Source organism: Anoplophora glabripennis, unplaced genomic scaffold (genome assembly GCF_000390285.2).
Source record: "Anoplophora glabripennis isolate ALB-LARVAE unplaced genomic scaffold, Agla_2.0 scaffold681, whole genome shotgun sequence".
NCBI lineage: Eukaryota > Metazoa > Arthropoda > Insecta > Coleoptera > Cerambycidae > Anoplophora > Anoplophora glabripennis.
This window is the reverse complement of record NW_019416759.1, coordinates 58,357-85,714: the sequence shown is the minus strand read 5'-3', so window position 1 is coordinate 85,714 and position 27,358 is coordinate 58,357. Positions and strand designations below refer to the sequence as shown.

General features: G+C 33.1%; 1 protein-coding gene across 1 annotated transcript; it reads left to right on the top strand.

The window, feature by feature from the left end:
• LOC108912872 (multidrug resistance-associated protein 4) lies at positions 1-27,105 on the top strand. Its single transcript, XM_018718286.1, has 12 exons — positions 1-245; positions 307-445; positions 7,617-7,850; positions 10,236-10,666; positions 11,358-11,514; positions 11,565-12,202; positions 12,273-12,861; positions 12,916-13,252; positions 13,344-13,494; positions 17,266-17,496; positions 20,116-20,424; positions 26,458-27,105. Exons 2-12 carry the CDS (start codon positions 369-371, stop codon positions 27,063-27,065), a joined length of 3,762 nt encoding a protein of 1,253 aa, XP_018573802.1. The 5' UTR covers positions 1-245; positions 307-368; the 3' UTR covers positions 27,066-27,105.
• Positions 27,106-27,358: the final 253 nt, after the last annotated feature.

The window sequence follows — 27,358 nt, the reverse complement described above, 5'->3', positions numbered from 1 at the left end:
TGTCTCAACAAAAATTGAGTCCTCTCGAGTCCAAATTATTCTATTATTCGTATATTTGAATGCCTTTACATAAAATTACTTAATTAGGCAAAATGATACACGCTTCTCGCACTTCACCGCTTGATTAGTGTTTTCTGCATTCTCTGTGTGTATTCACATATTTTTGTTGCTCATTGTGAACAAAAATTGAACAAATAAAATACCTACTAAAATTAATTTAATGAGAACATAAAGGACTACTTACGGTTAGATATACGTTGTATAATATCTTGTTTACTTTATATTAAGATATCGTTTTATTGTTAGGCTACATGTGAAACTTTGATTTAATTGTGTGAAAATATTAGAAGTGTGACATAGCACAAAATATGGACCACGGACAGAAAGACCAAAGGAAGGTGCATCCATGGCAGAGGGCTAACCTGTTCTCGAAACTTACATTTCTGTGAGTATGACAAGTGTGTTGATAACTTAACAGAAAAGCGCAGGATAAATTTTGTGTTAAAACTATGATTTATAATGAATGAATATGATACAATTACATCTGGTGGTCCATTTTGGTGATGCATATATTGGGATCTGGGGGGTTGTTCGGAGACTGGCGCTAGCTGTTCAGCTTTTCGAGATATTTCGAACATTTTATTTGCACAAACTTTTGGGACCTATAAACACTAAATTAAATTATAAATTCCTTAAATTATAGTTGTATCGATTAATTAATGTATTCAAATTTTTTAAAGGAACATATATTTTTTATGAAATTTCTGTTTATTTGTAAATGATTAAGCAATTATAAATATTTAACTTTTTCATTTTATAAATTTCTGTTCTATTTCTAATTCAGCTGCTAAAAGTACGCATATATATTTTCTGTGTACAAAAGGAATTAAAAAGACATTTGAAATGGAATATGTAAAAGCGTTTGATATAATTATTAAATTTTTTACGCTAAACATAATTTAGAACATTTAAGGTAGGCTATTTATGCGTAAACCTGTTGTGCTGAAATATTAAAGTGCCTACCTACATTCTCATAAACAATATTTGTATGTATTTTTAAATTACTTATCTCATATTTATATCTTTAAATGATATTGCAAAGAAACGAATTTGTATTAGTTTCTATATAGGGTCATTTGGTCAATGACCTCCCACATAAATATACGATAATAAAGAAACATTTAGAAATATACAGGGTGTCACAAAAAGATCCAACGCCCCCCCCCCTCGATAACTTTTTAAGGTACTAACAAGATACCAAAATATGCTCTTGGGATTGGATTTGACCTTGACCTTAAGTGTCAAGGTCAAACCAAGGTTGAATTGAAAATATTAAAAGGAATACCCTATTTTCCATAGAAACAGTTGACAGAACGCAAAATTTGGGATCACAAAATTGGGATGTCCTTGCAAGTTATTTGAAGATCAAACTCATTTTACTTTTAATAACCCAACTAGATTGAAGTTGCAAGGTCTAACTAAGCTCAATTTAATATTAAATGGAATATCTTATTTTTATGTTAGTAACCGATATAGTACGATGTCAAACTAATTTTTCACAAAAAATAATGGATATAAAAATAATAGAATTTAATAGATGTTTTATTAAAAAACACATATTTTTGTTTGTTTTGCTACATAAAAAATGTATCATTTTATTGATTAAAATAAAATATCGTCACTATCTTTTGTTAATTTGTGCTTATGCTAATTTGAAATTTGAGGGCATCCCACTCATTGAGGCTTATTTCAGCACAAATATGTTTGGAAAATATTATGTGTTGTCGTACGTGGTTTTATTTTGAGATTTTTTCAATTTGACAAGTTTTTTTATTTTGCATTTTCTGAAATATTAAATATCTACTTGCATCTTGTAGCATTTTTTACGAAATACTTGGTATATTTGATTTCAAAATTATATAACTTTACTTGATGGGAGTAACTGTGACGAAATACTTAAAATATTTCGTCACAGTTCTGATACTTTTAAGTTGTAAAAAATGTACCTAATTTTAATAAAGATTAAATTCAAAAGTAGGTAGGTAAAAATAATAATTCATATTAATTTAGAAAGATTCTTAACTCTTTCAGTTTTATGTTTTAAAATTTCGTTCGAATATCTACTAATTAGACAAAGATAGGAGCAAGGAGTTAATTTCTTTGAAGGTTTGAATTTAATTTAATGATTTCAACAGTACACCAGGCTTATTAACAATACATTTACATAGTTAATTTATTTTTCAATTTTAGTTCAGTATTAACCTAATTGTTATCCGTTGCTGTTTGTGGTGGTGTATCGTAGACAATTTAATCTGTTGCTATTTAATACATATTGCGTACGCCTATGTTCCGCGGCTCAGTTCTGACACTTCTATTATATGAGTCACTTTTTATTTAATTGAAGTAATAAAAATATTTAATATTTATTTTTGTAATATAAATATTTATAGGACATATCCTAATAAATATTTTGAATATGCCTTAATATGCTGAGTAATACAGGGTGGTCCCGAGGTAATGGGCCAAAATTCATGGATAGATTCCCCAAGTAAAAATATTGCGATTTAGCCGAACTTACCTTAGTCCAAAAGTTGATAGTTAAAGAGATACAGGGTGTTAAATGTATTATATTATTTTAGTTTTTTTTCATTTACTTATTTCTTAATAAACGCAAATATTTACACAAAATTTTGAGGTTTGAGGTTCTTTGGGCCGAGGAATTGAAATCTGTTCACATTTTGATTGAATGTGTTAACTTTTTTATACTTTAAGGTATCTCCTTTTTGGTATCAAATTCTTATTTTCCAATTTTTTACATAAAAAAGGTATACTTTATGAAAGTAGCTGCCTCGCACCGTTTCGAGATATTTGGCTTTGAAATTCCAAGACTAATAGCTTAAATAATTAAAATAATACATTTATCAACGCATTTAATAAAAGATTGTTTATTTTAAAGTATAAATCCTTATCGCAAAAAACCTGCTGCAAAAGTTCTTCCTGGGTGTTTATAGTTTCTCCATAAACAACTGATTTCGTGTTACCCCAAAAACAAAAGTCTCGGCATTCTATCTCACATTTATGTATACATATACAATTTAAATTGTAAACTAAGATGTAATTTTAATTATACTGAATGGAATGTAGCACACAAATGACAGCAATAAGACAAATGGAAAACGTCAATTATTTAATTTTCGTCCAAAGCCTACTTAAGAAATTTTACCACTAAATTAATAATAGGTACTAATTGTAATTTAATTCAGCATCATTGGAAATTTCAAAGCCAAATATCTCGAAAACGGTGTGAGCTCGACCCAAAGAATCCCAAACCCCAAAATTTTATGTGATATTTATATTTATTAAGAAATAAATGGAAAAAAGTAAAATAATATTTTACATTTAACACCCTGTTTCTCTTTAACTATCAACTTTTGGACTAAGATAAGTTCGGTTAAATCGCAATATTTTTGCTTCTGGAATCTACCCATTACCACGGGGCCACCTTGTATATTATTCGGTTAATTAGCTTAGATTTATATTTGTGGATACAAAAAATCCTTGAATTTTTTATTTTATTTTATAAAAATCTGAATATACACTAAACACTTCGCCCTCGACGAATTGTCACATAGGGTATAATTGTTCCAAGCAAAATTGTAATGAAATTGCGGTGTATGAATTAAAACCGACAGTCATATCTACCTCAGTTTTGGAATAAGGTAAAGGACGTCTATATTTAAGTACCTACAAGATAAATAATGACCAAGAAATTGCAACAAAACTTACTCTCATTATATGGATATAAATATAAATCCTCCTCTAATATATTCTCTGATCTTACAAAGTATAGACAAATTTTGGAACTTGGCAAGGGAAACTTCAGCACCACTGTTTGGAAAATAACTACCTTACAGTGTTTTTCAAGTAAATTTCTTCACAGTTCTTGTTTTTGTTACCATTTGCCAACCTCAATAACGATCCTTTATATTTGTTTATTCTACTAGTCACTAGCATAGTATAGTTCAAATTAATAAGGACATAAATTTTTTTATAAATCGGTTTTATTTAGTTGTGTACTGAACTATTTGGTGAATGATGAATGTGGGTCAACCTAGGCGAGTTACGATTAAAAAAAGTCCTTCGACAGAATATGTAAATATACAGGGTGGTCCGAATTTTAAGCAGGAAACTTCGAGGGCAGATAGATCTCTTTAAAATAATATGTGCTTGCCTTATAAACATTGGTTTGGAACAGCCCCGTTTTAGAGATACAGGGTGTTGAATTTGTTAAATAAACATTGATTTTTTGTTTATATCTCCGGAATATATTATCCGATCTCACTAAAATTTGGTACGGATAATCTATGACAGTAGGCCTTACATTCCCTAAAATATGAGCTCTGAAGGTACAACCAGTGGTGTACAACTGGGCAGGGGTCATCTCCTTTTTTATAAAAAACCTACGCCACTGGATTTTTTACAAGTTATTGTAACGGATTTATATTCTAATGCACAAAATACGTAAAAAAGGTAACTTGAATTTTTTCCCTAAGATTCGCCGTTCTCAAGTTATGTATACCAATACAATCCCCTTGTGCAGACATTTCTAACCATAATATTACAATTATATTTAGGTTTATGCTTAAAAGTAAGTGGAATTTGTAAGCACATCAACAAAATTCTTTACACTCGTTTCCACACCACCTGTGAGGTAGAGTTCCTTACTCGTTTTAGTTGCCCCTGGAAGCCTAACCCACTATCTTTACAAATAAGAACTTAAATCAAAATAATAATAAATGTACATTTACCAAAGGCGAGGGGTAGCGAATTTTCACAATCTGCATATTTGGTCACCAGAAAATCCTCATGAAATTCGGACAAGATCTTTTCAACACGAATTTTCTGTGAACGTGTTGCTCGGAATAATTCGCAATAAAGTTTGTGTACCTTTCTTCTTGTCAACCCGTCTAAATTCCCAGTCATTTCTAAACTTTCTAGAAAACCATCTATTTGAATTATTAGAGGATGTTCCATTAAATATACGATAAAATAGAATACAATGGATGGTGCTCCTGCGCATTCTGGGAGAATAATATAAGAATGGCTTAATGAAAATTATATGGGGCGATGGATAGGTAGAAGACCAAATGCCAATGTCAACTATAATGGTGCAGAGGGTCCAGTATCTAAACCCCCTGGACTTCTATGTTTGGGGTTATTTGAAAACTAAAGTTTATTCTACTCCAACAGATACAAGACCACAACTACTGCAACGAATAGAAGAACGGGTGTAATGAATTAAAAGAAAACCACCACATGATATTAGCTTCAATTAATTCCATTAATAGAAGATGTCAGAAATGTATCGATGTGGGTGGTTCGCAGTTTGAACATTGTTGTAAAATACGTAATGTTAATTTTGCTTCTTATTTAGTTGCTGTTGCTTGGTAAATATATTTTTATTATTATTTTGATTTATATTCTTCTTATTTGTAAAGAGTATTAGGCCTCCAGGGAAAATGAAACACGCCAGGAACAGTACCTCACAGGTGGTGTAGAAAGGAGTGTAAATAATTTTGTGCTTACAAATTGCACTCACTTTTAAGCATAAACATAAACATTCTTGTAATATTATGGTTAGAAGTGTCTTCCACAAGGGGATTGTATTGGTACGAATAACTTGAGAACGGTGAATCTTAGGGAAAAAATTCAAGTTATCTTTTTTACGTATTTTGTGCATTAGAATATAAATCAGTTACAATGACTTGTAAAAAATGCAGTGGCGTAGGTTTTTTTTGTAAAAAGGGGGTGACCCCCTGTCCAGTTACACACCACTGGTTGAACCTTTAAAACTCATATTTTATGGAATGTAAGGCCTATTATTATAGATTATGTGTATTATGTGTGTATTTTATTGAGATCGGTTAATAGATTCCGAGGATATAAACAAAAAATCAGTTTTTTTAACAACTTCAACACCCTGTATCTCTAAAACGGGGCTATTCCAGACCAATGTCTATAAGGCAAACACATATTATTTTAAAGAGATTTATCTGCCCCCGAAGTTTCCGACATAAAATTCGGACCACCCTGTAGAGTGATTCTTTTTTGAACTATTTATGAGACTTTTTAATATACACCGTATATACATATACCGCTATTAAAGTTTGAATAAAACAATTCTAAGACGGTATTAGGAAAAATTTCCTTTTCCACAACAGTTTAGCCTACATACAGTATATTGTAAGATTCTTGTAACAATTTTTTTTAAAACTATTTATTATCTATTATTATTTTTATAATGAGCAATCAAGATCTTGCAACTGTGGCCTGTCAGTGTTAAATGTTCGACTGTTTCCAAAACTAAATGAATTTCTACAATTAGTTCAAAAGTTATCTGTGTGACCAATGTAAGTTGTAAAAATTCATAGATTACTCTGAATATCTACAAATTTTGATCTAAAACAAATGATCGTTTTGTACTGCCTAGGTTGCCCCAAAACAATATGTGTAGTTTACCACGAAACTTCCTGTACAGAACGTGTATATGAACGATTAATTCCTTTTGTTTACTTCATATGTGTTTTTTATCTCGGATTTTATTTTCAGACGAGTATTGTTTTAGTTACCAGGAAAAGATAAATATTGCACATTTGTTTTTTAGCCACTACCACACCCAACACTTAAAATGAGTAACAAGTAATCATATAATAAAAATAAGGCTTTGTTTGATAAAAAAATTAAGTATTATAAATACCAGGAAATTATATGTTTTGAATAACACTCCCAATAAAGACAGCTGGTGCAAGAGGCACTAATTTTAGATATGATTTAATTAACATGGATTCACTTTCACTTATCAGATCAATCACTTCAATTTTTCCTTTTTGTAGTTCATCAGTTTATTTTATCATATTTTTATTCTTATTTATTTCTCTCTATTTTGTTTACAAACAGCACCTTAGATATTTTATTATAGTTGAACTTTGCCATGTCCTGCTCGTTATCATTTTTTAAAGACCAAATCAATATTCAGACTGTTTGGTCCCTGTGGATACTTGTTATATTTTGAAAACAGTTTTGTTATATTATTATCAATTTGTTATGTAGTTGTAGCCTTCATCGTTATAGTTTTCTTGAAAATTGTGAGGCAATCATACAAATGTCCTAATCTCAGTTGAAGAGGTTTCGCGGTTTACTTTAATTTGAATGATGGAGTTTTTTTTATTCTATTGTCTCGCTATTCACATAAGATCTTTTTATAGTGGAACAACTTTGAGAAAGATAAATACAGTCGAAACGTTGGTAAATTTTACGAAAAATAAAATTTTTGTTGATTGTCCTAAATTCATAATGTTAACAAACGAACATATTTTGCTTTATATCGTACACAATTTTGTAGATATTTTGACTATATTATCTGAAGTTACTTAGTGATTCTGTATTGGTCGCAAACGTTTATTCATTCATTTTAATTTTTACGCAGATCATAAAATAACTACCTAATGAAGAAAACAAATTGACTCTATTGAAATATATTTAATAAAGAGGTGGATTGCTGACTGCAAATTCATCCTAAAACTATGTACTGATACTGATTTTAATAATATTTTCAGTTATACTAGAGGATTGTTCTGGAGAACGTATGTTACCAACAAACTAGAAGACGATGATCTGTATGAAGTTCCTGCTTGCTACAAATCACAAAAACTGGGTGACGAATTGGAGAAGAAATTGGAATTAGATTTGAAGAACAATGTTGCATCGATTTATAGAATTTTATGGTCGTGTTATGGGAAGGAATATTTAATTATAGGTCTGATTCAACTTTTATCTAGGACAATTGTGGTGTGAGTATTATTTTAAAATCTTTAACAGGTACAGTCATCAACGAGTTCAGATGGTAGGTAGGTGCATACGTTGAAGATAACGGGTGTCTCAAAACTAACACACGATTCGAATTATGCGCCATTTTCATTCCAAAGAGTTGGCAGCATTGCACAGGGTCATATGAGCCCTTTTCTTTTATTCATGATTTCGGAATCATAACGCTTTACGATCCGATGGAAACCAATCAAGTTCTAGATTTCGGATCGTAACGCGTTATGATTCTGAAATCATGAATAAAAGAAAAGAGCTATGTTGTAGTAGACACGTTGCGATTAGACAAAATGGATGAACGAGTGAAGATTGTGAAAATTCATTACAACTACGGAGAGTGTGTAGCTGAGACTGTGCGCAAATTACGTGGAATTGTTGATAGACTGAACAACAGTGTAACTTCAATGTAACAACAGTGAAAAGATTAGTTGCCAAATTTGAACAAACAGGTTCGGTTGTAGACAATAAAGAAATAGTCCGCCCTCGTACTGGCTGTTCTGCCGAAAATGTTGCTACGATGAGTGATAGTGTGGTGGAAATTCCCGTAACCTCAGTCCGCCATCGGTCACTACAATTAAACATTTCAAAAAGCACAATGGAGTGAATTTTAACAAAAAATCTGCATCTGTATCCATTCAGGATTCAGCTAACCCAGGAATTGAAACCAGACGACCATTTAATGCAATGGACATTCGTTGATTGGATGTTGGAGAATCAATAAAGCATTTCCTTCTTAGTGGGTATGTAAACGAGCAAATGTGTCGAATTTGGGGCAGAGACAATCCTCGGGTTATTCAAGGACGACCACTGTATATCCAAAGAGTGACAGTGTGGTGTGGATTTTACGCTGACGGGGTGATTGGTGCGTTCTTTTCTGAAAATGAGGCTGGAAACGCAGTGAGTGTCAATGGAGAACAATATCGAAAGATGCTATTGAACTGTTTGTGGTCTCGTTTGAGATGGCATGAATTTGGATGAAATGTGGTTCCAGCAGGATGGTGCCACCTACCATTCGGCACACGTAACAGTGAAGTGACTTAACCACCAAGATCATCTTATACCATGCGACTTTTCCTTGTGGGGATTTGTAAAGTCCAAAGTTTATGATCAAATGAATACCATTCCTGAATTAAAGGCAGAAATTTCTAGAGTTATCAACGAAATTCAACTGTAGGTATACGAAAGCGTCATACAAAATTTTCTTAGTCGAATATGCCAAATGAGTCTCGGAGAACATCTGATATCCGATTTCCTCTTTCATTTAATGGCAATATCTACCTCTTAAAAATATGTAAAAACATGCAACAACTTTTTAATTAATGAAATCTGAAATTCTGCGTTTATTTTGAGACACCCTTTATATACGGAGTGGGTACGATATATCTTCATTTTCCACTACGATCTTACGTAGGTTATTGTGGAAGTATACGATTTTATAATTGCTCATCTAGCTTTAGTCTTCTAGTTAGCTTTTGACAGTGGCTCCTTCACATAAGCCTACACATTCACACATGTATGGGCTCTCTTCTTCCTGGTACAACTCGCTCAGGTTGTCACATTTCATTAGTCAGATTTTTCTTAAGTATGCAATATCTAGTTAGCAGTCGTACTGATCTGCGACTTTGGTTAAGTAGATCTACCATTAATTCATTTTTTAAGAACATCTGGGCTTGCCTCTGTCCAAGGGTTTCTTTCCACTAATCCGATCGTTATACTTCACCTATTCCCGCAAGTCTCAATCGTGTCACAAGAGAATTTCGCTATAGTCTGTTCTGATCAAGTCATGAGTCTTTTCAGTCCTCTTCTTAACAGGCCCAGCTTCTTTGTCTATGCCCTCTTCTGTGTTTGTCTTTGAGCTGTTCGTATATTAGACTTAAAACCTAAGGGCGTAAGTAAGAGACAGAATGATTCACAATTTATCCAAAAAAATTTGGGAATAGATGAGGCATTAGAAATGGAGTCAAATGGTAAAAAAATTTGTAAAATCCTTATAGTTTCCGAGAAAAAAATTATTGAGGTTGTAGTACTTTCAACCATTGGACAATTGTAGTCTCTAGCGTCATTCATAATACGCGTGGAGAGCCACGTGGCCTCAGCGACTTCGAATAATGAAATCCGATTTTACGGTCGTCGTTGCCATAGTGTTTACAATTGTTTTTTAGTAGTTAGTGTCAAAAATGGTTTGCGTATTATTCTCAAAGCAGAAGACATTCATGTAATGGAACAGGTAATTTTTTAAGAAGCAAAAGCGTTTGTGCGGTTTATTTATAATATTGACCATTTAATCTGCTTGCAAAGCAATAAAACTATTAAAATTTTTCTACCGAAAAATACTCTAAGGTTTATTTTTTCAGGATGACTATACCGATGACACTTTCAAAGCTGGTCTTATATTTTCAACCCAACCAGAAGGAAATAACAAAGCAAGAAGCATACCTTTATGCAGTTTTATTAATCGGTCTAAATCTTATGAGCATAATTTATATGCACAATTACATGTTGGTCGTTGCAGCATTAGGGGTAAAAGTGAAGACTGCATTTTGCTCGCTGATGTACCGGAAGTCTTTGAAATTAACGGCCATGTCTTTGTCGGAGATACCTATTGGGAAAATTGTTACCCTTATGACTAAGGACGTGGCGGCTTTTGAGAAAATAATTTTGTACTGGAATGATATCTGGATAGGATTTGTGCAGGCGGCAATGGTTTGTTACTTAATATATGAAAAGATGGGAGTTGCAGCGTTTGCCGGAGTTGGATTTCTACTTGTTGTAATACCGTTTCAAAGTAAGAACTTCAACCTAGGTATTAAGCAAATATCTAGTACATACTGCAATCACTCATGTCTACTGTAAAAAAAATCAGAGAAAATTCGCTCTTGTTTTTAGAAATAAGGTGTTGAGGTTAGAAAAAAATAATTTTTGGCATTAGCATTAAATTACAATTTTTGATTTACGATTAAGAAATTTCGGTGACGTAGATATGAAGAACCTAACTTAATCCATTCTGTTTCACCCTGTACTTAAACATGTTAATTTATTGTGAATCTAAATTATGAGATAAAACTTCGGTTTTAGGCAACAGATTTATATTTTATAGTAACTCGAAAGTAACTTGAAATAGTATCAACAAATTAAAAGTAATCTTATTGAATAAAATTGATATTTTCGTAATAAGTTAAGGACAAAAATCGTCACTAGATTTTTCTGTTTCTACTGTTACATGCAAAATCTATTTCACATTTCAGAACTAACATACTTCCAAATTTTTTCAGTTGTTATATGTTTCTTTGCTAGAAAAATTATAAGTAAATTATTTACCTTTAAAAACTGTTGTGTCTCTTAACGGAAATTATTAGATTGCAACACAATTTTGTTAACAAAAAACCTTACATTAAAAAAACTGCAAAATATTAAACTCATAACAAAACTGCAGAGTAATTTAAATTTCTCGCGACAAAAATATTTTTCATTTCCAGTTTATATTGGTAAAAAGACTTCCAAGTTGAGAATGAAAACAGGAGAGAAGACTGACGAACGCCTTCAGGTTACTCGGGAAACGGTCTCAGCCATTAAATTAATAAAAATGTACACCTGGGAGAGTTTCTTCAGCAGAAAAATTTTGGATTCTAGACAGTAGTGATAATAATAAGTGTAAATATAATTTTCTAATGGTAATTTTTCAGGAGCGAAGTTAATATAATCGTAAAAATATTTCTAATAAAAGTAACAATTCTGATGATCGGTGGGCTAACATCAAAAATTGCGTTTTATTTCTTAGTGATGACTTATGTATGGCTAGGACACACAATTTCTGCCGAGTTGGTATATTTCATTCTTACCCTTTTCCAAAGGCTAAGGCATGCTCTGAGCGTTGTCGTTCCGTCGGGTATAACAGAATCTGCCGAACTACATGCATCAGTAAAACGAATAGACAGTTTACTTAGAGCTGAAACAATTGGTAGAAATCCGGAGATGATAGCGATTACTCCTAAAATCAGTTTAAAAGAAGTGACAGTTGCTTTCAAAGATAAAGAAGTTATTCAAAACGTAACAGCAACCATGGAATCAGGTTTAACAATCCTAACAGGGCCTCTTGGTAGTGGCAAATCCTTACTTTTGAAGACGATATTAAAAGATTGCGAGCTTAAGGAAGGTACGGTCAGCGTAAGTGGAAGAATTTCATATGCGTCTCAAGAGCCTTGGATATTCCCTTCAACTCTTAAGCAAAATATAGTATTCGGAGAAAAATTTAACCAGTCTAGGTACGAGAAGGTTTTGAGAGCATGTGCTCTTAACTTTGACCTCAGTTTTTTCACAGAAGGTATGTTTTTTTTTTGTTTATCTGATAAATGTTATTTGTAATTCAATAAAAATTAATATATGCTTTCAAGGTGACAATCTAATAATTGGAGATAAAGGAGTAAATTTAAGCAAAGGTCAGAAAGCCAGGATAAACTTAGCTCGTGCTATATACAAGGACTGTGAAATATACCTTCTAGATGATTGCCTGACAGCTTTAGATGCTCATGTGAAAGACCATGTTTTCAATGAATGTATAAGGAATTTCTTAAAAGATAAGTTAATAATTTTAGCCACCAGCACGGAATACCTCCAAGCTGGCGACAATTTGATGTTAATGGAAAATGGAACAATAAAGTCAATTATAAAGGCTACTAATAAAGATGTAGTTGGCCTTTATAAATATCAAAGTCCGAATAGAGATAAATACGAATATCAAGAATATTATGAAAACAGTAAAAACGATAATGTCAGTGAAGAAACAAAACTCTTGGAGAAAGATAAAAGTTCCGGAAGGAGAAATATATATCATGAAGTAAAAAAATCTGGACGGGTAGGAGGGGAAGTTTATAAAAAGTATATTTTTTATGGAGGGGGCTTTTTTATGCTAAGTTTTATAATGATATTCTTTATATTGACTCAGTCTTCAAAAAGTTATACAGAGAAGATGGTAAGCCTCTGGTAAATTCAAAAACCTTAATGTATTACAATATGTTAATTTTGCTTTACTTTTAGGGTTGATTTAGAAGAAAATTTATCCCAGTTTGAGGCAAATAATTTAACTAATACGACAAAATATCAAGAACTGACCGCAGATCATTCACTAATCTTAATTTTGTTTTCCTCGCTGATTTTAGCGACTACTATTTTGTATATTGTAACTTCATATTTGTTCTTTAATTTTACACGCAGAGCGTCAAATCGTCTGCATAAAGCAATGGTGGAAAATATTATAAATGCCGTAATGACGTTTTTTGATGGTACTCTCATAGGAAATATCATAAATAGATTTTCAAATGACTTGGCGATAATTGACGAAAGTTTCCCATTTGATGTGTATGAATTCATTGAAGTAAGTTAAATCTGGATAAAAGCATCGACTTTCATGGAAATGAAATTTAGAGGGTTAATATGTATATTGTATATTATACATTTATTTTCAGATTTTTCTGGCATTATGTGGAATAATCATTATATTGGCAACAGTAAACGTAATATTTTTAATTCCTGCTGCATTTATTCTCTTGGTTTTGTTTTTTATTCGAAAATATTACATGCCCACTGGAAGGAATCTGCAGAGGCTGGAATCTGCAAGTAAGTTAAAATATAAAGCGTGTGTTTATGTTCAAACTGGAACTAATACCTATATGAGACTTGAAGATGAACCTCTAGAAAACTGATTATATTTCTTGGGCTATACAGGGTGTTTGGAAAAGTTTGTACAAAATTTAAGAGGGTGAAAGTAGAGCCAAAAATAGTAAAAAAGTTCCTATAAACATTGGTCCTCCGGAGCACCGTTACTGTGATATGGCCCTCCAAAGGGGTCATGTGGATATTTTTTAAAATAACTTTATTGCTGATTAAGATAACGGAATGAAAATTGTAGGTAATAATCATACCATGAGGATCTTTAACTACCATAAATTTCATTAAAATCGGTTATAAATAAGGATAGTTTTGTAACTACTCTTAACACAAATTTTTCGAATTTTTTGTATTCCTTTGAATTATCAAGCAAATAATATTATTTTTTAATGAATTAGACTTTTTTGAAGAAAAAATATCCCTACTTTTTTTTCGAATTTTGCGTAGTTTAGTCAGAAATAATTATTTTTTAAATAATGTATGGTTTAGAACAGTAACTTTTTTTTAACATTTTCACATAGTAGGCATCTTTCATGGTGACAGTTTCGTTGTAATGATACTAATGATTGTCACTTTTGCATGCTATCGTTTAATTTCTTACGTTTCTTTATCTTCTTAGTTGGTATATTTGTGCTTGACTTTGCATTTCATTCGATTTTTTTACAACCATGAACCATCATGAGTTACACTCGCAGTAGGATTACGTTAAAAAATTCTTAAAATTACTTCATCTAAATCAAACCTACGCCTCCTTGGACGGCCACATTCACGATATCTTGAAGTTAGGATACCTTATTCCATAGCTCTTGCATGAATTTTCCGAAACAATCTTGCAGAAGGTTGCCTTGTATTAGGGAAATGTTGCCGATACTCCCTTTGAGCCGCCAGATTTCCATTACAGAAACCATAAATAAAATGCATATCGGCATATTCACGGTTAGTAAAAGCATGATGGTTCATGGTTGTAAAAAAATCGAATGAAATGCAGAGTTGAGCACAAAGATCACAACTAAGAAAATAAAAAAACATAAGAATTTAAATCCTAGCATGCGAAAATCACAATCATTAGTATCATTATAATGAAACTGTCACTATGAAAGATGCCTACTATGTGAACATGTTAAAAAAAAGTTACTGTTCTGAACCATACACTATTTAAAAAATAATTATTTCTGACTAAACTAAGCAAAATTCAACAAAAAAAGTAGGGACTTTTTTTCGTCAAAAATGTCTAATTCATCAAAAAATAATATTTGCTTGATAATTCAAAGGAATAAAAAAAAATCGAAAAATTTCTGTTAAGAGTATAAAACTATCCTTATTTTTTATAACCGATTTTGATGAAACTTATGGAGTTAAAGACCCTTATGGTATGACTGTTACCTACAATTTTCATTCCGTTATCTTAATTTTGTACCAACTTATCCAACCACCCTGTGTATACTACAACAAATATAATATTGTTTTAAATAAAACTCTGTATATTTATTAATAATTTTGAGAATTATTTGAGAATCATTTAGGTATAGTCTTTCCGAAGTCAGTTGAACATGTAAAAAAACGCCTGGCAATAAAATTTAATGATTTTCATAGGCGTCCCTAAAACATTTTCTGCTAAAGGTAAAAAAATTATAATAATTTGTATATAATGTGTAGAAAATTTCTATTATATGTTTATTTGGCCAACTACATATTTTAATTATTCATGTCCTGAAAAAATTTTATTATATTGTTGGTAAATTTCGTTTTTTCCGTTTCAAAAGGTCTCCAAAATGCCATGTTGTAATAATATTATTTCTCCCTTTCGTAGTTGTAATATCAGTGATTAATAGAAGGTGCTTATAATAAATTCAAATTACCTGAATCACACCCCATTGCTGCACTGCACTGTTGGGCAATTTGCTAACCATTTGTCAACAGCTGAGATTTATTGTCCAGTGGCCCAATGCAACTGTGTTTATATTTCGTTTGCCCGCGCTCGCATTCTATCACCTCCATGTTTAGTTCGACCAGACCTGTATATGGGCATGGTTAAATAAATATGGGTACAAGTTTTTCAAATATTTCAATGCCGAGTTGCTACGTCAGCGACCGAACCTGGTACATACTGTCAACCTCTTGGTTCTTCAATTGACATCGGAAAGACTATACATTGAGTTGAAATTGTGATGTCCTACGACTAAATGAATGTGAAATTTGAATTATAATTTTAAGTACTTGCACGACTCACTGATGTCTCTATTTGGGCGTCAAATTTTGTGACAAGGAGCGTCACTAATAAATTTATCGGCGGTGGTGGTCGGCGGCCAGAGGCAATGAGTCATAGGGACGTACTCCGAATATTATATTTTACGTGGGGGAAACTTCACGTGAACCTCGGTCTAGATTAAAGCACTCGGCAGTTACAGTGAAGAAAGTGAAATTCCAGAGGTCTGTTATATTTCTTTTTTGTTATTAGTAGTTTTCTCAGTGTAGTGTAAAATTAATTCTGAAATGAATAGAATTATTCGTGTATCTTAACAAAACAGTACCAGACTATTTACTTGATCGGAATTTTATCAACCTTATCAGAATTAAAGATTAATGCAACCAATTATTAGAAATTATAATTATGTATAATCAAGTAAATAGTAGTGCCCATAAGTGAATAAAAAGCACGGTTTTAAACGGTACTAGAAGTAAAGACAGTATTAAACATTAAATAAAACAACAGTTTACATAAAAAATTCTTATACAAGTGCTAAAAACAAAGACAAAACTAGATATTAAATATATTTACAAATCAATAATTTAAATAAAACATTAAATGGTCTTAAACAAAATATACGGTTTTAGTCGGTGCTAGAAACAAAGACAAAGTTTAGTAAATTATAACTGTTCCATATGGTTCTGAATATAAAGCAAAACTTATAGATTATACTAAAACTACTTCATTCATTCAGCGCTTCCTACCCAGCAAGCAATGGAAATCTAACAATCGGTATTTACTAGCAACAGGGAGAAAGCTCAAGCTGTACACTTCACTGTACACTTCACTAACACTTTCGTGTGGATTGAGGATGGACGATGGACTCTGCAAGTTACCAGGAGTATTCTTCTCGGGCCGCAGAAATTCCACACTTAAAAGCGTACAAAGCTTCGGTAGAATTGGATAAATAAGTAAAAAGTTCGCCTGGGTCCTTGGGTTGACATTGGACCATAGTAGGTTTCAGCTACTGGTGCTGATTCCTGGAGCCGTTGAGTGAGAAAATATTATTTACTCACTCAACGCTGAAGTTGAGTTCTGCCTACGAACTGCCGCATGTCGTTTCTGAGTTGGAGTGGGAGTTGTACAAACTTAAATGGGGATTCTAAATCGTTAATAATAAAACTGACATAACTACTCATAAATAACTATAATCAAACGGCAAATCTTACAGCCTAAAAGTGGTTCACTGCAAGGTTCATTATCAATTTCTATATATTCTAGATCGATTTGATTGTCCTGATTATTTTTTTATAAACGTCAGATTACACAACTACACACAAAAAAATGTATTTGCACTTTATCGTGGATTTTTGCCATTTTTGACCAGTTTTTTGGGGTTAGGAAATTCCTGTGATGTGATGATCAATTCTGACACCGGCTTCGTGAGGAGGCAAAAATACTACGGATAACATATGTCGCATGAAAAGTGTCGCTGTGTTATCATATTCATTAAAAATACATTATTATTTTAGCTCGAAGTCCCATGATGGGTTACTTGAATGCCACCTTAGAGGGTTTGACGACTGTAAGGGCATTTCATGCTCAAAAACTGTTAACTCAAGAATTTGACAGGCATCAGGATCTATATACATCAACAAGTTTTACCAACAAGTGCTGCACAAGAGCATTTGGCTTAGCCTTGGATACGTGTTGTACTGTTTTCATTGCTGTGATTATAGGATACTTTCTGGCTTCTGAAAATGGTAATTTATTTACATAAAATTTCTTATGAAGACAGTAGTTTTTTTTTGCTAAAGAATTATTCATTATTAACATTAAATATTTCAAAGTACAGGGTGATTTATTTAAATATGACAAAATATAAATTAAATGGATGTAATATTTATAAATGTAAAAGGAAGTGCAATAAAATAAATAATACAATCCTGAGAAACCCATATGGATGGGCCGCTGGTGGATATCATTTGCTTAAAATCAAGTGAAAGAATAAGTGCTCTAATTAAGAATGTTTGAAAGTCACCTATTGCATTGCAATAGTATATTTTACAAATTATGGAATAGCTCATATTTTTCTACGGTTCACGAGGGTGGAGCATGATATTCTAAAGATTTTTGAAATTCAAAAATATTTTGCGTATTTAGGAAACAATTTTATTAGAAACGATGTGGCAAACATAATAATACTTATTACATATAAAATAAATAGTTTAACTATACAGGGTGTCCCGTTTAAAACTCCCCAGCTGGATATCTCGAAAAAGGAAAAAGATAAATGATTTCTGAAATATCCACTGTATAGTTCAATAAATGGCTTTACTTGTGAGTACAAATCCCGTTCCTATCAGAGCAGGTATAGAAGTCGCTGCAATCCGAAAACATATTTTGTTGACAGCAGTTTTGAAAAGCGGCGCACACGAAAGATCTCTAAATTATAAGCAACTTTTGTGATATAAACAATTTTCGAAAAGCCACTAGTTTCCGAGATACTTGGATTTGAGGTAATTTTTTTCCAGGAGGAAGATTTTTTTAAAGTTAAATTTGCAGGCATAACTACTGCAGATTTTCGTCGTATTAGATTGCTTTGAATAAAACAGTGATGAATTAATTTTATTTAACTAATAGATATCACAGGAAATTGCTTCATTTAATCTTGTTTACGCAAATCATAGTCTTTTCGATCAAGATAAAGTAATATTTATTTAACAAAAACTGATGCAAAATTAACAAAAATTACAAGTAAATGATACTAAATTAACATAATACACGAGTCACAATAAGTGTTCAAAATTGCCGCCATTCTCATGAATACATAATTCATATCTTTTTCTAAGTTCGGTATCAGTTGCCCGTAATAAAACATTTCGAGGAATAGATGCACAGCTCGCTATTGCACAAGTCAGCCATGTCTTCAATTTCTGTTTGGTAAATTAGGTTCTTTAGATAACCCCACAAGAAAAAATCAAGTGGGGTTAAATCACGGGTGCGGGCAGACCACCTTATTGGACCATTGGTGCCTATCCATCGCCCCTGAAAATATTCATGAAGAAAATTTTGCACCCTCCCTTCGTTATGAGCTGGTGCACCGTCTTGTTGGAGCCAGATATTTTGTCTCATAACTAAAGGAACTTCTTCCAAATGAACATTTAGTTGGGTTTGAAGGAATTGTAAATAATTGCGACCGTTCAAATTTTCCTCATATAAATAGAGTCTAATTAATATGCCATTAATAATACCATAGTAGAGAACGTGGTTTGGAAATGTCTTTGGTCCATCTAGGGTTACTGTCATGCCAGAAATGGCTATTATGTCTATTGAAAATGCCATTTTTTGTAAATCGACTCTCGTCAGTCCATATAATGTTATTTAAAAACTGGTCATATTCTTGAGCCTTTATTTCCATTTCTGCAATAAAATTTAGTCTTCGTAGCATATCACCAGGACGTAAATTATGTAAAAGATGCACTTTGTAAGGATGATGCGTATTTCGCTTCAAGATATTATGGACCGATGTTCCGGAAATCCCCGTTTCTTGTTGTATATCTCGCACCGAGGTATGTGGATTAGTTTCAACCTTACCTAATACCACGGCAGTGTTTCTATCATTTGTAACAGTATTTCTACGATTTGTTAAAAGAACCACAATGAAGCAAATTCGTCGATAAAGACAAAAAGGTTTTATGACCGGTATGTCGACGGTTTGGGTAACGTACCTGATAAAGTCTTTCTGCTTTTCTAGAATTTCTACGACATTCACCGAATATTAAAATTATGTCGAGCTTTTCTTTATTCGTGTACTGGACCATACTGAATAAGTGTCAAATATGTCAAAGTTGAAGGTGTAGACTTATAGCTATGGTAATAGTAATATGTATCAACTTTGACACTTCAAGAAAAGAAAAGAAGTTTCAAGAAAACGACCAGTTTTTAAATAACATTATATGGACTGACTATGGATATTATTTGTAATTTTTGTTAATTTTGCATCAGTTTTTGTTAAATAAATATTACTTTATCTTGATCGAAAAGACTATGATTTGCGTAGGTAAACAAGATTAAATGAAGCAATTTCCTGTGTAGTTAAATAAAATTAATTCATCACTGTTTTATTCAAAGCAAAACTGCTGTCAACAAAATATGTTTTCGGATTGCAGCGACATCTATACCCCACTGAGAGGAACGGGATTTGTACTCACGAGTAAAGCCACAGTGGAAACTATACAGTGGATTTTTCAGAAATCGTTTATCTTGTTCCGTTTTCGAGATATCTAGCTGGGAGTTTTAAACGGGACACCCTGTATACCTACTATCTACACAATGACTTGTATAATCTCATAAGTACATATTATTAATATTGATTGCAGATACGTCTGTTGGAAATGTTGGTCTTGCCATAACTCAAGCTTTCATGTTAAGTGGTTTAATCCAGTATGGTATAAGAAAGTGGGCGGACATAGAAAATAAAATGACATCTGTCGAAAGAGTTCTAGAATATACAACAAAAGAAAGGGAATTGAAAGGCAAGGGATCAAGGCCGACAGATTGGCCGAGTAATGGAAGGATAGAATTTCAGAATGTGTCATTGCTGTATTCTAACTCAAATGAGAAGGTGTTAAAAAATGTAACCTTCACCACAGAAGAAAGAGAAAAAATCGGTATTGTTGGTCGAACAGGTAAACGACACACCCCTAATAGCTGTTTTACATTGACAATTTATTCATGAATAAATTGACGAAGTTCTTCATGAATTAATTCATTAATTTATTGGTAAACAGTATGGTTTTACACTGCTACAGACAGACTTTTCAAGTTTTTTTACGTATGAATCAGTTCTACCAATGAATCAAAGAAGCAAATAAATTTAAAAAATGTCACCTTTCCACTCATAATTGCAGTGATACAACAGCGGTACCGTTCTGACACATACTATATAAATATTAGCTTTTGTAAGTAACAAATCAGTAAAAACAATGTCAAACTAGTACGACGCCACACAATTATTTACATATTCCAACAACATAACCTCATTACTGATCTGAGGCTGGAAATCTGTTGGGTTGGTACTTCTGAACTTCACGAAGAAATTGACGAAAATTAGAACATACTCTAGAAAACGGTTTTCGAGATTTCAAACTGACTTGAGTACTCACTGATTGCAAAAACATTGGAATTCATAATCTCATTGTACCATAAACCTATAACCCTATAACTTCATTATATTGTAACCCCATAACCCCGTAACCTGTTATTTGATTTTGATTACGATTGTGATCGTAAAAACTCACGATAACTGATTGTACAGTCAAGGAAGTACTATTACGCTTTTTCACTGTAGATACAAAGAGAAAAAAACTCCGGATGAATTTGTAACACAAATCTATGTGCCTCAGATTCTAGATTTCAGGAGCTTGCATGTCCTGCTGTTTACTGAGTTACAGAGTCAATTCCTCAGAGTTTCGTAGATATACATCCTGATACATCCCGGATTGCTTATGAGGTTATTGGGTTATAGAAGCCTGCCATCTCACAGTCACGTAGTTTCGGATCCCTGATGTAAGAAATCCATGTTGGTATAGAGTTTCGTGGTTATATAAGTTCAGATTCAGTGGGTCAAAGTACTGTGGGAGGTCTGGTCCACGATCCAACTCACTTTTTGTGTAGCGCTGCGTAATCAACTCAAAATTTGCCTTAAAAAGTGAGCTTTACTAAAATTTTTTGAATTTTAAAGATTCAGAACATTATCTATTTTTCTCTTTCCGTTTTGTAAATCTCTTAAATGTAAAATTATTATTACAGTTTCAGAATTTAACCGCTATTTGTTATGGGAATACAAGTTTTTTCTTCAAATGCTTCATAAAAAAAATCATGATCTGGATGACTGACCATGGTATTCCTATGTATTTTTCAACGCTGAATCCTACTCCGGGGTCATAAAAATTCGTACACCCGTAAATAGGGGTAAAGTTATGAATATCAGTATCATTACGGAAATGATTATGAATGGGCGCTTCACTGCACTGCAACCCTCGTGCTCTCATTTATTCTTGCCAAGGACTCTCCCGAAGGGGTTGATACGCCTCTACACCTCTTCTATACCCTTCCAGACATAGATTTTAGTCATGAAGACTTCTAGCTTACAAGCTCTTGAGAATGCAAAGGAGACATAGAGGAGGGTCAACTCAGCCAAAGAACCATGATACTAGAGGTGTGAAAACTACTCTATCTCTGCTGGACGGGTTGGAGGAAGCTCTGGGAGAGAGAATACATGGAGTATGAGGTCGGACAATGGAGACTGAGAGACAGGCTGTCGGCAAATGGAAGAGTATGCAGCGAAGACAAGAAGGCAGAGAAAATAAGTGAGGAAGATTTTGAAGGTGTTTGTTAGAAAAAGGGTGTGTTCAATTAAAATATAGAACGCAGAGGTCGGGTAAAAGATTAAGCCAGACAAGGTGGAGAAAATATGCGTGGTTTGGAGAAGGGATAACAGAAGGTGTGAAACAAATTAATTTTCCTACATCTTTCTGCGCCTTCCTGTTTCCCACTCATCGAGAGATGTTCTTTACCTGCTTTAAGGGTTGGTCTTGCTGTGCAAACTCAGTATTGTTGGCAGATTTCTCTCAGATTGAAAAACACTTGCATATTTTCGGTCTCAAAACTTTTTCGAATACTTTTTGTGAATTTGGGGGTAGTTTTCATCCATTAGACGGGTACAGGCAAAGCAGTTGAGGGCTGCTCAGTGCACTGCGACTATTACACAGTAAAAACAAGAAAAATTTGCTCTCCCACATATTCCTCCACAGCGTCCAGCAGAGGGTACTTTTCACCCCTCTAAGGGGTTAGTTCTTTAGCTGTGTTCACCCTGCACCATGTCTCTCTTGCATACTCAAGACTTAGTAAGCTAGAAATTTTATGACTCAGATCTATGCCCGGAAGGGGTGTAGAAGGTGTACCAACCCTTTCGTGGGAGCCCTTTGCAATAAGTAATGAGAGCATGAAGTTGCAAAATGCCCATTCATACTTCATTCCGTAATGATACTGATAATCATAACTTTACCTCTATTTAGGGGATGTTTTTGGCTCTGCATATAAATTTAAGGGGTGTACGAATTTTTTTAACCTCGGATTCAGATTTAGCGTCGAAAAATACATAGGAATACCATGGACAGTCATCCAGATCAGAACCTTTTTTTTTGTGGGGATGTCAATAAATGCATTTGAAGAAAAAACTTGTGTCCAATAACAAATAGAGGTTAAATTCTAAAATTGTAATAATAATTTCAATTTCGTGAGATTAACAATTCAAATATGTTTTTTATAAAGTTGCTTTTTAAATTTACAAATTTAAAAGAATGTATGGTTGTTTTTTCAAGAACCAGCAAAACTATAAAATTCGGTAAATATTTCAATATTATTTTCAATCCAAATAATTTTTCAAATTTATTTTTGAACTCGTACAGTCCCATTTACAGGTGTAACTAACTAATCAGTAAAAATAAATGAATTTAAAATAAATATTTTTAAGAAATAAATCCTAAGAATGTGCGTATTTAGAAACTGTAACTTCCTCAAAATTGTAAATCTCGAAATTGATACGATTTGTTTTCAGGAGCCAAATTTTTGAATATGGTACATATTTGAATTTTTTTGTATCTGAAATCTTATCTACATCATTCTACACCCTTCAAAATAAATTACACCCGAAATATCTAGTAAACTGCAGCGTCAGTAATAATTAGATACATTTTTTACAAAGCCTCCTAGATTGGAACGGAAACCTTATAAATTTAAAACCTTAAATCTGTATAAAAAATATTCTATACAGGGTGTCCGCAAATTTCATCGACAACGTTTAACTGCATATTCACGACGATAAATAAATACGATCTACGAAAAAAAAGTTAAATAAAAACTTTTTGGTTTCTGAGTTACAGGCCTTCAAAGTCGTCAAAAATAAAACTAATTTAATTAAAAACTTCATAACCCTGTTACCGATTGGGTTAAAATTTGGTACATTTATTTGGACTATTATGGCGCTTTAGTCAAATCCATATACTGGGTGATAGTTTTCTCCGCTTACTTCTCCCTTTTAGCGGTCAAAACTTTTACAGTGGTCGTATTTTTTAAAACTAACAGCAACACTGAAAAGGTCGTTTCATGAAAAAAAAATATTATCCCTTGAGATAATAGCCTACAGAAAGCCATTCTTGAGAAAAATGGCATTATTTGCAGGTCTGTGCGTTTCGGTTTGTCACGGATTTGAAATTTTGAGTTCAGTAGACGATGAAAACAAGATGTTGATCGCTGTGGCTATCAGATAATGTCATTATTGTCGCGTTTCTTTAGGATTCTCATCACTCCACACATGCAAATTATGAAGTGTCCGCAGTGTATCAAGACAATTAAATGTATGTAAAACTAATGTTCACAAAACTTTAAAAAAGCAACTTCTTCGGACATTTCATTTAACTCCTGCTCAAGAATTTGAAAATTTAGATCCCAACGCACGTTTACAATTTTGCCACTGGTTGGTGAATGGCTTCGCAGAAGATAATAATTTGCTTAAAAAATAGTTTTATACAAACAAATCTTGTTTTACAAGGAACGAAGTTATAAATTTTCATAATTTGCACGTGTGGAGTTATGAAGTTATTAATTTAATAAGTTTTAATTTTGACAACTTTGAAGGCTTGTAACTCAAAAACCAAAAATTTTTTATTTAACTTTTTTTTAGTAGATCGTTTTTATCTATCGTCCTGAATATGCAGTCAAACGTTGTCGGTGCAATTTGCGGACACCCTGTATATTAAATCTATGAAATTTGAGGTAGTGGAAAATGTAACCTGAGGTGTTATTTAACGACATCAATTTGTGAAAGGGAGCTCATAATTTATCATTTGTACTTTAATTATGGTACGTGGGAACTTAGAAATGTACGTTCAGAGAATGAATTTCAGGCATTTACGTTCTTTTGCTCACCTAGCGTTTAATCCATGGGCCGGTCGTACAGGGTGTTACACTCTTACTCGACTCACTTAATATAAAGAGAAAAAGAAATCACCAGAACTTCTTAAGGAAGGTTTTTAATAACAATGTATAAAATTGACAAAAAAAACAAACCAAACAACTGCACGCTACAGCGAGATTTTCGAGATTCAGGAAATCGCGGATATGTGGCAGAATTTGGAATCAAGATATTACCCATTAACCCAGTTAACCCCGAGACTCTAAAGTTAAGTAGACTCGACTGTCTAGAAACCCAAGGAGAACTGCCTTACGGGGATCCCATTAGATTTCGACAATTTTAATTCGACCCCGCCTATTTCAGGTTGAGAAGTTTTGTTGTCATCTTATTTGCCAATTCAGACCTTTAAGGGCTTAAGTACGTTTTATCTTGTCTGTTCGACCCTCCTCCTGAATCTTGGGAACGTTCTAGGAATGATTTTACCATTTCATATTGATAATTATGTAACAAAACTGAATTTACACATATGAAATCGTATATTTTATACCTTCCTTCGCCGGACACCTCTGAAGGGGGAAAGCCTTTGTTGACCTAAATGTCTTGTTTTTCCGAGCAAGAAGGGAACTTCCGAAAAACTTTCTCTATTAATTTCGACATTAATTGCCGTAAAACATTATGACAAAATATGGCACTGTTTTGGAATTCCTACGTCCATTCCGTTCTATTTTCACGGGTAGATACCTGAGGGGCCCGTGATGAACAAATATCGATATTTCTCTTCATTTTGTCCTGAAAAGATGCTTACTAGACGTCTAGAAATGTTACAAAGTAGACTTATTCAATATGCTTTCTAATTTTTATGATGTTCATGTTCTAAGTAGCAGCGACGCTAAGTTGTGTAAATGTAATTCTTGCCGTCTCGTCAACGAAAGAGTCCATGTTGGGAGAACGCTGGCCTTCAATGGCCTATATTAGAGATATCCCCCTGAGCAACGTCACCACCTTTTTCAGTGCAATAGGCTGGCTGGCGGCTCAGGTGGATTGATCTCTCTAATGGGAGGGAGTACAAGGGTCCCAATGGGGCCTAAGTGCTGTAGCTTTGCTACCCTCTCCACAACTCCAGAACTCCAGAAATGTAATTCTTTTTTTTACAAAAGTTTTCCAGACACGGTCCTCTTAATGACTTCATCTGGTGACTTCCAAATGTACTTGAAACACTTTATTTCCCAAACCATTCCAAAACTGACTAATAAATTATAACGCGTTTGGCTTTTGCTATAAAAAAATATTTTCCCAATAATCGTTTCTAAAAATATTGCAGCAGGTTGTAAATATCCTTAGAAATTAGTAAGTCATTTGTAAATAAACCAGAATGTGCAAGTTACTCTTTACGGAGAAAATACACGAAATGGAGGTTAACTTTTCGAAACTGCGCCTAAGGTAAATTTCAAATTATTGTTGCTTTAAAGAGATATTAAAATTTTTATAGCAAGCAGGAAATCAGAATTTGCAATTTTTCGTTAAGGGGATGCGTAATAAAGAATATTGGTAATGAGTGAACCAAGTACATCTAGAGGGCCACTGTATTTCATTAAAATGGCGTGTTGCAAACAAAATTTAGGGGTACTTGTGGTATACTCACAAATTGCTGACAAAATGTTTTTAAATTTGATTACAAAGGCGGGGCTAACATCAGTAAATAATGAGTTATTGTAGATACCACATTACAGTTTCCATATTTCAGGTGCTGGAAAGACCTCCATCATATCCGCTCTTTTCCGACTATATGACTATGATGGAAAAATAATTATCGATGGAGTTGATACTGAAACCATTGAGTTAGAATACCTCAGAAAGAAAATAGCGATAATCCCACAGGATCCCATCCTCTTCACTGGAACTGTGCGTGGCAACATAGACCCCTTAGGAAACTACAACGATGCAGATATTTGGTCAGCTATAAGAAAAGTTAAACTCGATCATGTGATAAGTTCTTTGGACGCGAAAATTACTGAGTCTGGCACTGATTTAAGTTCCGGGCAAAAACAATTGCTTTGCCTGGCAAGGGCTATAGTGAGTAACAACAAAATAATAGTCTTAGACGAAGCTACAGCCAGCATGGACGAGGAGACGGACGTCCTTATACATTCTGTATTAGAAGAAAATTTCATGTCTTGCACTGTTATAACTATAGCTCACAAGCTTCAGTCTGTTTTGAAATGTGATAAAGTAATGTTGGTTGAAGAGGGGGAGATAGCAGAATATGATAGTCCAGTTCATTTATTAAGAGACAAGAACGGGCGGTTTTATAAGATGATAGAAAAGGCTGGTTTGTTAGCGTCAAATGTATAATTTCGAGTAGTAATTATACTGAACACTAGCTAGATCAAAAGAAAAATTAAAGATGTAAAATTATCGGTTATAATTTGGTGTAATTCTTGTGCACAAATGTAAATAATCATATTGTTAACTAACAGATCAAGAGATAAAATTCAGTGTTATTATTAAATATATGTTCATGGATGTTTTGATATTATGTATTACTATTGATAATGTGTTTTTTTTTGTTATTTTAAACACATACTTGTTTGATCTCTTTTTGTGTATTGCTTTTAATGATTCACTGCAAATATATTATTTATGTA